Source organism: Schistocerca cancellata, chromosome 1 (assembly GCF_023864275.1).
Source record: "Schistocerca cancellata isolate TAMUIC-IGC-003103 chromosome 1, iqSchCanc2.1, whole genome shotgun sequence".
Classification (NCBI taxonomy): domain Eukaryota; kingdom Metazoa; phylum Arthropoda; class Insecta; order Orthoptera; family Acrididae; genus Schistocerca; species Schistocerca cancellata.
This window is the reverse complement of record NC_064626.1, coordinates 786,044,348-786,057,296: the sequence shown is the minus strand read 5'-3', so window position 1 is coordinate 786,057,296 and position 12,949 is coordinate 786,044,348. Positions and strand designations below refer to the sequence as shown.

The window sequence follows — 12,949 nt, the reverse complement described above, 5'->3', positions numbered from 1 at the left end:
TGTATTACTTATTTATTTAGCGACATTTTTCGAGGGTTACACCTCATCTTCAGGCTAAATGGCATTACAAAAACAACTTTACAATAAGGTCATACTGATATTACATAGTCTTTTCGTAAATGCTGTGGTCATCTATGTTCTTCTGGCGTGGCAGTCTCGTTGTGACGTGTTGTGGTGTACCCATATCCGTGGCTCTCTTGGTCACTGTTCACTAATTGTCACTAGTGTAGCAGTAACTTGGAAACATGATTCACAATACAGAACTGTCTGTTATTGTGTTTCCAAGTTACTGCTATATTAGTGACAAATAGTGAACAGTGACCAAGAGAGCCACGGAAATGGGTACACCGCAACACATCACAACGAGACTGCCACGCCAGAAGAACAAAGATGACCACAGCATTTACGAAAAGACCATGTGATTTCAGTATGACCTTATTGTAAAGTTGTTTTTGTAACGCCATTTACCCTGAAGATGAGGTTAAACCTCGAAATGATTCAAATGGCTCTGAGCACTATGGAACTTAACTTCTGAGGTCATCAGTCCCCTAGGACTTAGAACTATTTAAACCTAACTAACCTAAGGACACCACACACATCTATGTGCGAGGTCGGATTCGAACCTGTGACTGTAGTGGTCACGCGGTTCCAGACTGTAGCGCCTAGAACCACTCGGCCACCACGGCCGGCATTTAACACTCGAAACATGTCGCTAAATAAATAAGTAATACAATAGTTAACAAAGTTTGTGACTGGTAGCGGTAATTAAAAAAAAAAAAAAAAGAAGGCCTTTACAATGTACCCTCTACTCGAAGGAAAAATTCATCATTTACCTACTGAAGAATTTGGTAAAGAAAGAAAAATCTCTGGGATAACTTATGAATGCACATTAAAATTAGCGAACTTCATTTGGTTGGTTAATCACTTGCTTCAGTAAAGAATTACCTCGAGAAACAAAAAGTGTCCGTACTTGACGGAAGTTTTGCTCGAGGTCAGTGGTTCAGACTAACTGGTGTCGCTGTTGTGCAGGTCCATCTTCCAGGACATGGTGAGCATGGACGCGCTGGTGATGAAGATCATGAACTTCGCGCAGCGCCTGGTGGACGCGGACCGCGCCTCGCTCTTCCTGGTGGACAGCAAGAGCAAGGAGCTGTACGCGCGGATCTTCGACGTCGGCGTCTCCAGCGGCGACGAGGACGGCGACAGCAACCTCTCCGACTCGGGCGACTCCGTGCTCAAACCGCCGGCGTCCAAGGAGATCAGGTGAGCGTCAGTCTTCCCCTCTCTCCTATTACACTACCTCAGATTGCATCTAGTCGCATTAAACCAGCCGCTGCTCAGGAAATTAGGTTAGGAAATAGGACAGTCAAAACAACACAAGCATTTTATTATCTGCGTAGCCAAATAAGCGACTACGGCCTTGGTGGAAAGGACCAAGTAGAAACTGGCAACATCAAAAGAGGCGATTCTGAAAAATATTCGTTCACATTGAGACAGCGTGCACATTGAGACAGCCGAATGGCTTGGAGTCGCTGCCTTCCGTGCGGAAGGACCGAGGTTCGATTCTCGATACGTCCTCAGATTTTTTTGATGTAGTGAGGTCTGAAATGGGGTCCACTCAGACTAATGGGGCCACATGAGCAGCTGTTTGAATAAAGAAGCGGCGGCATCATCATAATTCACCCATTGTCAATAATGGCTGGAGCGATTGGCTGCATGCTGATCACATTTCCCGCGATCATAGATCGCTCCTCGTACTGCCTTGCACGCCACTCGGGACGGGCCCAACACGTAATCCGTGGGTGGTGTTTACCTTTACGTGCTTACACTGAAAGCAAATTCGAGTTTTGTCTTCCTAAAGGTATTTGTCTGGAATGTAAGCTAGTAAGGAAATGAAACATGGACGATAAACAGTTCTGACAAGAATACGACAGATGTTTTCAAATTTAAAATTCCGAACATTGGATGGGTAGATTTGATAACTAATGAAGTATTACTAAATCGAACTGAGGAGAAAAGAAATTTACGTCATGGAGGATAGTGCGGGGGGTTAAACCTGAAGATCGAGACAAAGGCTTGGCTACAGCAACTGGGTTCAAGTGCATATAGGCTGCTTTAGTTATGCAGAGGTGAAGACGTATGCACAGGATAGACTAGGCTGGAGAGCTGCATCAAACCATTTTTTGTTCAACAAGAATATTACATAAATTGACACTGTCTTGGTTATACACTCAGTATTTGCGTATCTTCCACGTCCTAAATAAGGTGTTTAGAATTTTATTACGTGGTACCCAGAAATTGGTTCATATATAAAGATAATTTAACATCACTTCTTATCATTCAGAAACGTCATAAACTGATTACTTCACAATGACCGTTTTGCATCGCATACTTACTTCCTCCTTTCGTTGATTCAAGTTGCCGTTTCATTTCTGTTGCACATATCCGATATCTTGCGGATATCGTATTTTAGTAGTTAGTGCCTTTATCAGTCTTCTTACAGATCTTGAACATCGTATTATACATATTACATAATCGAATAGTCTCTTAAAGTCCTGAAATACTATTAAATGCCAAAATTTCATCGATTATGAACACATTATAATTTTTTGTTCCGTGTTTTCACCTTTTCTTGAAACCAAACAGAGGTTCGTCCTAGTACACCTTTAAGTTTGTAGCTGTTTTTCTGTTTATTACTCTAGCCGATTTAATATATAAATACCAATATCGCCAGTTCACTAGTAAGTTTTCATATTGTGCAATGGATAGTTTGTAACTTCTGCCTTTTGAAATTTCGGATATATAACTATTTATTTAGATGTTCGGCAGTCGCCCTGTTAAAAGAGGCGACTCACAAAAAAGAACGTCCCCCAAAGAAATAAACCGTCAGCCTATTGTTCGTGACGTTTCTCTTATTAATAGCCATGCACTTAGAAATTAAACATGATCAGGATCTGGAGCAGATGACAACCCTATGTATGTATAACATCAGTTTATTGACTCACAACAATGAATGTTTCTATGTCCTCAACACCAACACTTCCGTGATCCACACTGATAAAAAATTCGTTATTGCCGGCAAGTTACCGCTTAATTCATCGTGATACTTTCATCGATACCTGTTTCCACTTTAACTATCGTCTCCTATAGTTATATAAATCACGTAAATCATGACAGTAACTTCAGTTCTACTCGCGCTATAAAGAGCAACAGTCGCTCCTTCTGCTTAAATTATATGTACACGGTCCAGTCACGTTAATATAACCTATACTCGACATCAACGTGCAAAAACAACTCATAGGTGGCAGATGGCAGCACTAGCATTGGAGGCTATATAAAGGGTGTCAGGGGCAGGCGAACAACAGTGCAGTCGCTGTCGTAATGCAGAAAGGGAGCCACTTATCTGACGTCTAAAAGGGTATGATCATTGACTTTCGGGGCAAGGGTGGAAGGATTTCCGAAACGGCAAAGTTTGTAAACTGTTAAAATATACCGAGCACGGCAAAATAGCGCTATCCGAAACCAGCACCGAGGTACCTGTGGTGCCCCACGGGTCATAGATGACGGGAGAACGACGGCTGCATAGACGTGTAAAGGACTATACACACGCAGCTTTTGAGCAGCTGACCGCCCAGATGTACCGAAGGATGACCAGCTGTTTCTCCTCAATGAGCGTTAAGCAAGCGTTAAGCGTTAAGCGTATGGGCGTCCGTAGAAGGCGCCTCGTTAATGCACCCATGCTGACTGCTGTTCTTCGGCGACGAAGGGTGGAATTTGCTGGCCAGTACCGTACCTTGACGTCCACTGCTTAGCGATAGTTGGTCTTCTCAAATAAATAACGTTCTATTCTCCACCGGACGGATGGTAGTTGGCGTGTACAATGTGAAACGTCTGAAAACAACGGTCCAGGCCTTAGGAGAGAGCGTTATTTTTTGGGAAATGTTTTGCTGGCGTTCCCTGGTTAATCTCGTCATTCTGAAAGGCACAGTGGATCAACACAAGTATGCATCTATCCTAGGGAACCATGTTCTCCCCTCCATGCAGTTTGTTTTTTCATCGGCACGACGGAACCTACCAACAGACCAATGCAACTTGCCACGTAGTTCACAATGCACTTGCGTTGTTCGAAGAGCACCAGGCTGAGTTTATCGCGCCTCCCTGGCCACCAAACTCCCCGGATGTACGCCCAACCGAGAATCTGTGGGACCACCTCAATCGGGCTGTTCGTGCCATGCATCGCCGGCCGAAAAACCTAGCGCAGATGACCACGGCGCTGAAGTGGGAATGGTTCCATATACCCGTCGGCACCTTCCACAACCTCATTCACTCTCTTACTGGGTGTCTCGCATCTGTCTGCACTCCAGAAGGTGATTATTCTGGCTTTTGGCAAGTGGTCACATCAATGGTACTGAACAGTGTATTTAATTAAGAACCGCTCTACTTCTAGAATGAGATTTTCACTCTGCAGTGGAGTGTGCGCTGATATGAAACTTTCTGGCAGATTAAAACTTTGTGCAAGGTTCGCAGGAGGGCTTCTGTTAAGTTTGGAAGGTAGGAGACGAGGTATTGGCAGAAGTAAAGCTGTGAGGACTGGGCGTAGGTCATGCTTGGGTAGCTCAGTTGGTAGAGCACTTGCCCGCGAAAGGCAAAGGTCCCGAGTTCGAGTCTCGGTCCGGCACACAGTTTTAATCTGCCAGAAAGTTTCGATCTACTACTTGCGTCCGCAGCTCGTGGTCTTGCGGTAGCGTTCTCGCTTCCCACGCACGGGGTCCCGGGTTCGATTCCAGGCGGGGTCAGGGATTTTCCCTGCCTTGAGATTACTGGGTGTTGTGTCGTCTTCATCATAATCATCCATCCCCATTACGGTCTGAGGTAGGCAATGGCAAACCACCTCCGCTAGGACCTTGCCTAGTCAGCGGATGCGGGTCTCCTGCATCGTCCCCTGCGCTCGTCGGAGTATGGGACCTCATCATCATCACTACTTCTTCCTTTCAACACGGTCTTTTGCTTTTACTGTCAGCGATATCCTTCTTTACGATCCGAGCAAGGCTTCTGGCTCCAGGAACGTATCTACTTTCACAAGACACCTCGTTACGTGCTGAATCCACCGCCGGTGCCCTCCGACAATGCTCGCGCCGCCGAAAATACTCGAGTAGCTTACCTGATGTTCCAGAACGACAGATTCGCCGGCTAGCACGTGCTAACCAAGAGTACTTATGTAGCAGACTCAGTACCTTTACAAATTTAGCTTCTAAGGAGACGTTAATGAAGAGACATTAGACATCTGTGAGAGGAGAAATGTTTGTACTATCCTTGAGAGCGACAAACAAAACTTTTGGTGGCGATGATACTCTCTGTGCCATCAAAGTGCGCTCCCTCTGGTCCTCAAGTCCTGCACGGTGCAGTAGAGGAGCGGCCAGACTGAGAGCTTTGAGGTGTGGTGTGTGTTCCCGCGACAGGTTCCCCGTGGGCACGGGCATCGCCGGCCAGGTGGCGCTCACGGGGGAGGTGCTCAACATCGCCGACGCCTACTCGGACCCGCGCTTCAACCGCACCGTCGACCAGATCACCGGCTACCACACGCGCTCCATCCTCTGCATGCCCATCTTCATCCGCGGCAACATCATCGGCGTCGTCCAGATGGTCAACAAGCACACCGGAACCTTCACCAAGGTCAGTACCCGCATCAGCGCCAACTTCATTTACTCGGCACCGTGTTGAGTGTATCTCTCGCAACCTATCCACCTTAGCAACAATTAATAGGGAGCATGTTTCTCTCCACCTTATTATTATCTTACGTCACTTTTAGTTCTTTCACTAATTGCATAGAGCTTTCAAGTGCCCTCACAAATAAAAGTACACTGGGCTTAGGTTCGGAGAGCGTGGAGGCCACGCAATAATTCCACCTCTACCAACCCGTCTCTCACTGAAGCTGTTATTTAGAAGCCGACGGACATTAACACTAAAATGAGAAGGTGTTCCATCGTGTACGAAGTACACATTTTATCGCATAGTTAAAGGCACATCTGCTAACAGAACAGGTAAACGCTCTTTACGAAATTATGGTAACTTTGTCCGTTGAGCCTGGGTGGAAGAAAGTGAGGCCCTACCAAACAGTCACCAACAATTCCGCCCCTAAAATTGACAAAAAATCTTTGTTGATGAGTTGCTTAATCAGCTGTGTGACGTCTGCCCATAGCCGCGCGGGATTAGCCGAGCGGTCTTAGGCGCTGCAGTCATGGACTGTGCGGCTGATCCCGGCGGAGGTTCGAGTCCTCCCTCGGGCATGGGTGTGTGTGTTTGTCCTTAGGATAAATTAGGTTAAGTAGTGTGTAAGCTTAGGGAATGATGACCTTAGCAGTTAAGTCCCATAAGATTTCACACACATTTGGACACTTTTTCTGCCCATACATGCCGATTGTGAAAATTTACAATCTCGTCTCGTTGAAACGACGCCTCACCTGTAAACAGCACCGTTGCACTAAAAACAGGATTGACACTTTGTTGAATAAACCATACGCAGAAGAGTACTCGTCCAGGAAAATCAGCTTCTAATCGTGCCTGCATACCCTGTAAATGGTATGGTTACAACTGGTGCTCGTGTAACACTCGCCGAATAGTCACGTGTGTTGCAGTTACATGTCATTTACTGACCCTAGGGTCGTCGTCAAGTGTATGAAGAACTACCGACTCCCGTTGCGATGTCCTCGTCCTTCTAGCCTCCCCCGGCCGCGAGTGTCAGGCTTAAATGCCCCATGTTCCATAAGGCGACAATCAATGGCTTCAAAGTTTTCCTGTCGGGGCACCTTTGTCCTAGCAATCTCTCCCGGCACAAACGTTGAGCGCGAATGGCATTGCTGTCAGCTAATGCAAACATCAAATGGGAATCTGCCATCTCTGCATTTGTGTACATTGCCGTTTTACGAGACAAGTCTGTGATTATCTCTACGTAGTAACCCGTGTGCTTGCAACGGTCGCACTGATCACCGTAACAGATGATGCTATCAATAAGCAAACAATAATGAACTTCGCATCGCAACAGAGACATGTAAAACAAGCCGGCCTCTGTACCGAGCGGTTCTAGGGGCTTCAGTCTGGAACTGCACTGCTACTAGGGTCGCAGGTTCGAATCCTGCCTCGGCCATGGATGTGTACTTAGGTTAGTTAGATTTAAGTAGTTCTCATATGTTAAGTACCATAGTGCTCAGAGCCATTTGAACATGTAAAACAAAAAATGGCCGTGCACTACGTAGATAGACGTCACCAAGAGTGCACGTTATGTTCTTCTGTGTTTCCCATCATTAATGAGTTGGATAAAATGAGTTGTAGCATGGAAGCAAACTGTTTCCAGATCCATGTTCATTTAACGTAATTTCGTCGTCTACGTGTGACGAATGTGTCCTGCAATTTGTGCCATACATTTTTGTTACACCCTGTGAAACGTCCCCTTATAACAATTGTACAAGACTATGCTTAACCTGACACACAATATTATTTAGCGCAACGCAATCTGACTTTCAAAAATCCCTACAAAATAATGGCCCTGACTAACATTAAACTATACCTTTCACAAATAACTTACCTCACAAAAATCTTCATTACTCGAACTACTGCAATACAGCGAGCGCCACTACAGCCAGCTAAATAAAAGATTCAAACTACAGAAGGCACTAACTACTGATAGGGATAGTTAGCAAATGAAAGATATTAATAGAGAACAAACAATGTATTTCCCTTAATAGTCATAATATATATAGCAGTTCAATTTCAAAACTTCCGCCATCTCTCTCCCCACATCCACCACTGCTGGCGGCTCACCTCCAACTGCGCAACGCTACACGCTGTTCACATCCAGCTGCCGCTGCCCAACACTACAATGGCAGACAACAATGCAAACTAGCCACATACTGCACACAGCACAGCCAGTGATTTTCATACAGAGCGCTACGTGGCATTACCAATATAAAAATCTAAAAAGCCTACTTACATAGCAGCCATGCTCCCCACAAAAAGTTTTACAAATTTTTTTGGCCAGTGGCCAATAATGATTTGATAAAATTTTTTTATAATTACACTAACAAAGATAACCAATGCACACACTTATTGATACAATGTTGGTCAAAAGCTAAAATTTTCTCACAGTCCATAAAGACAGTCCTGATCATTCATCATAATAGTAATTACAGTTTTTTTTCACAAAGTCTCATTAGTAAAAGAAAATTGCACACAGAAGTAGTGGATTTCCATGCAGTCTTGAAGAGGTAGTGTTGTCCTTCCAACTGAAAGGCAGTGCTGACTCTTGACATGCTGACAGGTAATGGGCCACAACAGAGCAAACCCACAGCAGAGTCATTCGACGTTTTGAAGAAGATTGGTAGGTAGGTCATCACAGAGTAGACCCACTGCAGTCCTGGTAGAGAGTATTGGTGGGCCAACAGAGGTGCAGACCCACTGTAGTCCTTGTAGAGATAATGGACAGGCCCACTGTAGTCCTGGTAGAGATGACCAGCAACCATCTATTGTGACTGTGCGGGTGCACAATCACCAGTGAAGAGCCTTGCAGTTAATATAGCAAGTCCATAAACCACCACTTGTGCATGCGCAAAGTTTTTGGGAATTGTCTTTAGAACCAGCAATACTGTTATCCTGTCCCTTGCTGAATTATTAACACACATGCAAACACTAACAGTCCCTACTTCTCACATATTGTCCATATACTACGACCAACAGAAACGTGTGCAGTGAAATGGAACTTACAAGTTACTTAATTTGATTAACTGGTGTCAATTACAATATTATAACATGAGAATACAATTACAAAGGTACAAAATACGTCATTAAAAACATAACAATACAGAGAACATTTGTAGTACAGGCTGTACAACAGAATAGAAATAAACATATACATCAGTGTTACAGGAATTATGACATAAGTAAATACATAAAAGATCAGAATAATGATTGAAACATCCACTTCACACATTAGCGCTAAAACAGAACAGAATACATAATGTCTAAACATCTTTACAAGGTAAATAACATATTATTAATGGCAATTATATTTGAGGATAACAGTATTCCTCATCATAGTGAATGTAGCTTAATATTAAAAGAAAAAAAATTCTATGAAACTACACAGAGACAGGAAGAACATAATTACACACGGGTACCCAAACACATAGTGGGATAACACAAAAGGAAAGGACAGGGTTTGTTTCATTGCAGTATTTTGCAAACAAAACTTTCTCTGCGTCTTGGAGATCTCCCTTCATTCATCATTATTCCCAAAAGTCCTATCTAAGCCTGCTTTCTGTATTCTGTTCACATCCTCTGTCAAAAATAGTTTTTCTCCACTGTACAGTATCCTTTTTTTTTTTTTTTTTTGCCCAAACCATTTTCATATAGCTTCTCAATACATTTCTTCCAAGTCATCATAGTTAGTTTCTTATATAGTCTACCCCTCTTAATCTAACTTAAATCTACTGAGCTCAGATATATATACCAAGGGACGAGGCAATGCAGCATCACATAAAACAATTAATATAAACAGCAATGAAAAAAAATGGAAAATTGCAAAGCAAGCTACAGTAAATCTAAATTACCAAGCAATGCAACATTACAACTAATATGAGCCAATGTGCAGCAACAAGAAAACTAAATCCGTAGTAAAACTGGCTTAACAGCGTAATACAAAGTCAAATTCTGTAACATTATGCCTGGCAAACAGCAGCTGCAAATATAAAAAATATAAAACTTATATCTATACATGACAAAGCTCAAGCAGAAAAAATATTACACTAAAATGGCCATGTCTAATACCTATGTCACATCTTAACACTAGAGTGATGCATCACAAGAACTTACACTAGCAGATAAGTTACCAAATCGTAAAGAAATTATTTATGCAATTCCTGTGAAGGGAAATGTCTATTTATGTGCCCTCGTTTCCTTGTAAGTAGAACATAAATTTCTTATTGACTGGATCTGTAGGCATAAAATAACTATATTAGTACATATATTATATGAAACGTCCCCTTATAACAATTGTACAAGACCATGCTTAACCTGACACACAATATTATTTAGCGCAACGCAATCTGACTTTCAAAAATCCCTACAAAAGAATGGCCCTGACTAACATTAAACTATACCTTTCATAAATAACTTACCTCACAAAAATCTTCATTACTCGAACTACTGCAATACAGCGAGCGCCACTACAGCCAGCTAAATAAAAGATTCAAACCACGGAAGGCACTAACTACTGATAGGGATAGTTAGCAAATGAAAGATATTAATAGAGAACAAACAATGTATTTACCTTAATAGTCATAATATATATAGCAGTTCAATTTCAAAACTTCCGCCATCTCTCTCCCCACATCCACCACTGCTGGCGGCTCACCTCCAACTGCGCAACGCTACGCGCTGTTCACGTCCAGCTGCCGCTGCCCAACACTACAATGGCAGACAACAATGCAAACTAGCCACATACTGCACACAGCACAGCCAGTGATTTTCATACAGAGCGCTACGTGGCATTACCAATATAAAAATCTAAACAGCCTACTTACACCTGTATACAAGGTGCCCCGTTTATCTTGATCACCTCAAGCAATATTTTGTTCAAAAGCAAAATACATACATCAGGCAATTGTTGTTTATCTACCAGAGGGACATTAACCGCATGATTGTCTGTCCTTCAACTCTGTTCGTTACGAAGGTATGAACAGCAGTAATCCTTTATTAAATAGCCCCTCCCCCCCTATGTTTCATATTTGACGAACCACTTTCTCTCATCTAGATTTGTTCAAAAACATATCACAATGTACCATTCACATTTTTAAAAACGTAACACAAAACTGTCTTTGACTCTGCTTTACTAGCACACAGTACAAGTACCCCGGTAACCTAAGCCGTCCACTTTCTGGAGTTGACAGTAAACAAGTGGGAACACAACAGGTTTTTTTTGTGCAATCAAGAACTGTCTTCACTATAAATGCTGCTCAGAAACAGTCTGAAAAGTTTGCAGGAGTGTTTCAGGGTAGGTTTCGATGATAAATAACACTTAAGAAAAAAAATCTATGCTTTGCGCCGCTTACGAGTTAGTTAGCACTTGAGTTATCCAATCGGGCCTTTTCGCGAGCCAATTCAAGCCCCCCCCCCCCCCCCCCCCGGATACAATTAGTATCACTTGTTCGCTTAGCACGGATGATAATGCGCGAGACCGCTCAGCCTTTGGCTCTGGTTCTATCTTTACTACCGTTCCATGTCCAATTTTTGAATCGTTTTCTTGTTCGGCTTTAGAATACCAAACGAAATTTATCTTTGGCTACATCGTCTCTGGCGGGCTGTTGAAATGGCTCGCGCAACGGCCTAACTGACTAACTTCAATGCTAATTAACTCCGAAAAGAGGCAACAAATGGAATCTTTTTCTTAATAATTATTATTTTTGTGCAGGAACTACCCTGCAACACCCTTCAAGCTTTTCAGACTGTTTTTGATCACCCTGTATATAACATGTTGTTGAATAGTTCTGTACTACGAATATCTGTATTCTAGATAAGAAAACAATATTCCAATTACTCTTCTCCTACGCTACATTCTACACAAATGTATAAAATTTATATTTTCTTTTCATTGCTGTAAACTGTACTTGACACTGCCGGAAGAAAAGGAGGGAACGATTTTGCAGTAGATGTAATCGCGGTCAGCAGAAGAAGTCAAAACCAACATGTTGTTGTTGTTGTGGCCTCCAGTCCTGAGACTGGTTTGATGCAGCTCTCCATGCTACTCTATCCTGTGCAAGCTTCTTCATCTCCCAGTACCTACTGCAACCTACATCTTTCTGAATCTGCTTAGTGTATTCATCTCTTGGTCTCCCCCTACGATTTTTACCCTCCACGCTGCCCTCCAATACTAAATTGGTGATCCCTTGATGCCTCAGAACATGTCCTACCAACCGATCCCTTCTTCTGGTCAAGTTGTGCCACAAACTTCTCTTCTCCCCAATCCTATTCAATACTTCCTCATTAGTTATGTGATCTAACCATCTAATCTTCAGCATTCTTCTGTAGCACCACATTTCGAAAGCTCCTATTCTCTTCTTGTCCAAACTATTTACCGTCCATGTTTCGCTTCCATACATGGCTACACTCCATACAAATACTTTCAGAAATGACTTCCTGACACTTAAATCTATACTCGATGTTAACAAATTTCTCTTCTTCAGAAACGCTTTCTTTGCCATTGCCAGTCTACATTTTATATCCTCTCTACTTCGGCCATCATCAGTTATTTTGCTCCCCAAATAGCAAAACTCCTTTACTACTTTAAGTGTCTCATTTCCTAATCTAATACCCTCAGCATCACCCGACTTAATTCGACTACATTCCATTATCCTCGTTTTGCTTTTGTTGATGTTCATCTTATATCCTCCCTTCAAGACACTATCCATTCCGTTCAACTGCTCTTCCAAGTCCTTTGCTGTCTCTGACAGAATTACAATGTCATCGGCGAATCTCAACGTTTTTATTTCTTCTCCATGGATTTTAATACCTACTCCGAATTTTTCTTTTGTTTCCTTTACTGCTTGCTCAATATATCATCGGGGAGAGGCTACAACCCTGTCTTACTCCCTTCCCAACCACTGCTTCTCTTTCATGCCCCTCGACTCTTATAACTGCCATCTGGTTTCTATACAAATTGTAAATAGCCTTTCGCTCCCTGTATTTTACCCCTGCCACCTTTAGAATTTGAAAGAGAGTATTCCAGTCAACATTGTCAAAAGCTTTCTCTAAGTCTACAAATGCTAGGAACGTAGGTTTGCCTTTCCTTAATCTTTCTTCTAAGATAAGTCGTAACGTCAGTATTGCCTCACGTGTTCCAGTATTTCTACGGAATCCAAACTGATCTTCCCCGAGGTCGGCTTCTACTAGTTTTTCCATT

At 42.8% G+C, this 12,949-nt stretch overlaps 1 protein-coding gene across 1 annotated transcript in view; it reads left to right on the top strand.

Moving 5' to 3' along the window:
* Positions 1-12,949, top strand: part of LOC126187476 (probable 3',5'-cyclic phosphodiesterase pde-5) — a 759,019-nt gene that overhangs the window by 620,279 nt on the left and 125,791 nt on the right. Inside the window, exons 8-9 of the mRNA XM_049928583.1 lie at positions 1,030-1,263; positions 5,460-5,673. Coding sequence (XP_049784540.1) covers positions 1,030-1,263; positions 5,460-5,673 — 448 coding nt within the window. The remainder of the gene's footprint in view (positions 1-1,029; positions 1,264-5,459; positions 5,674-12,949) is intronic.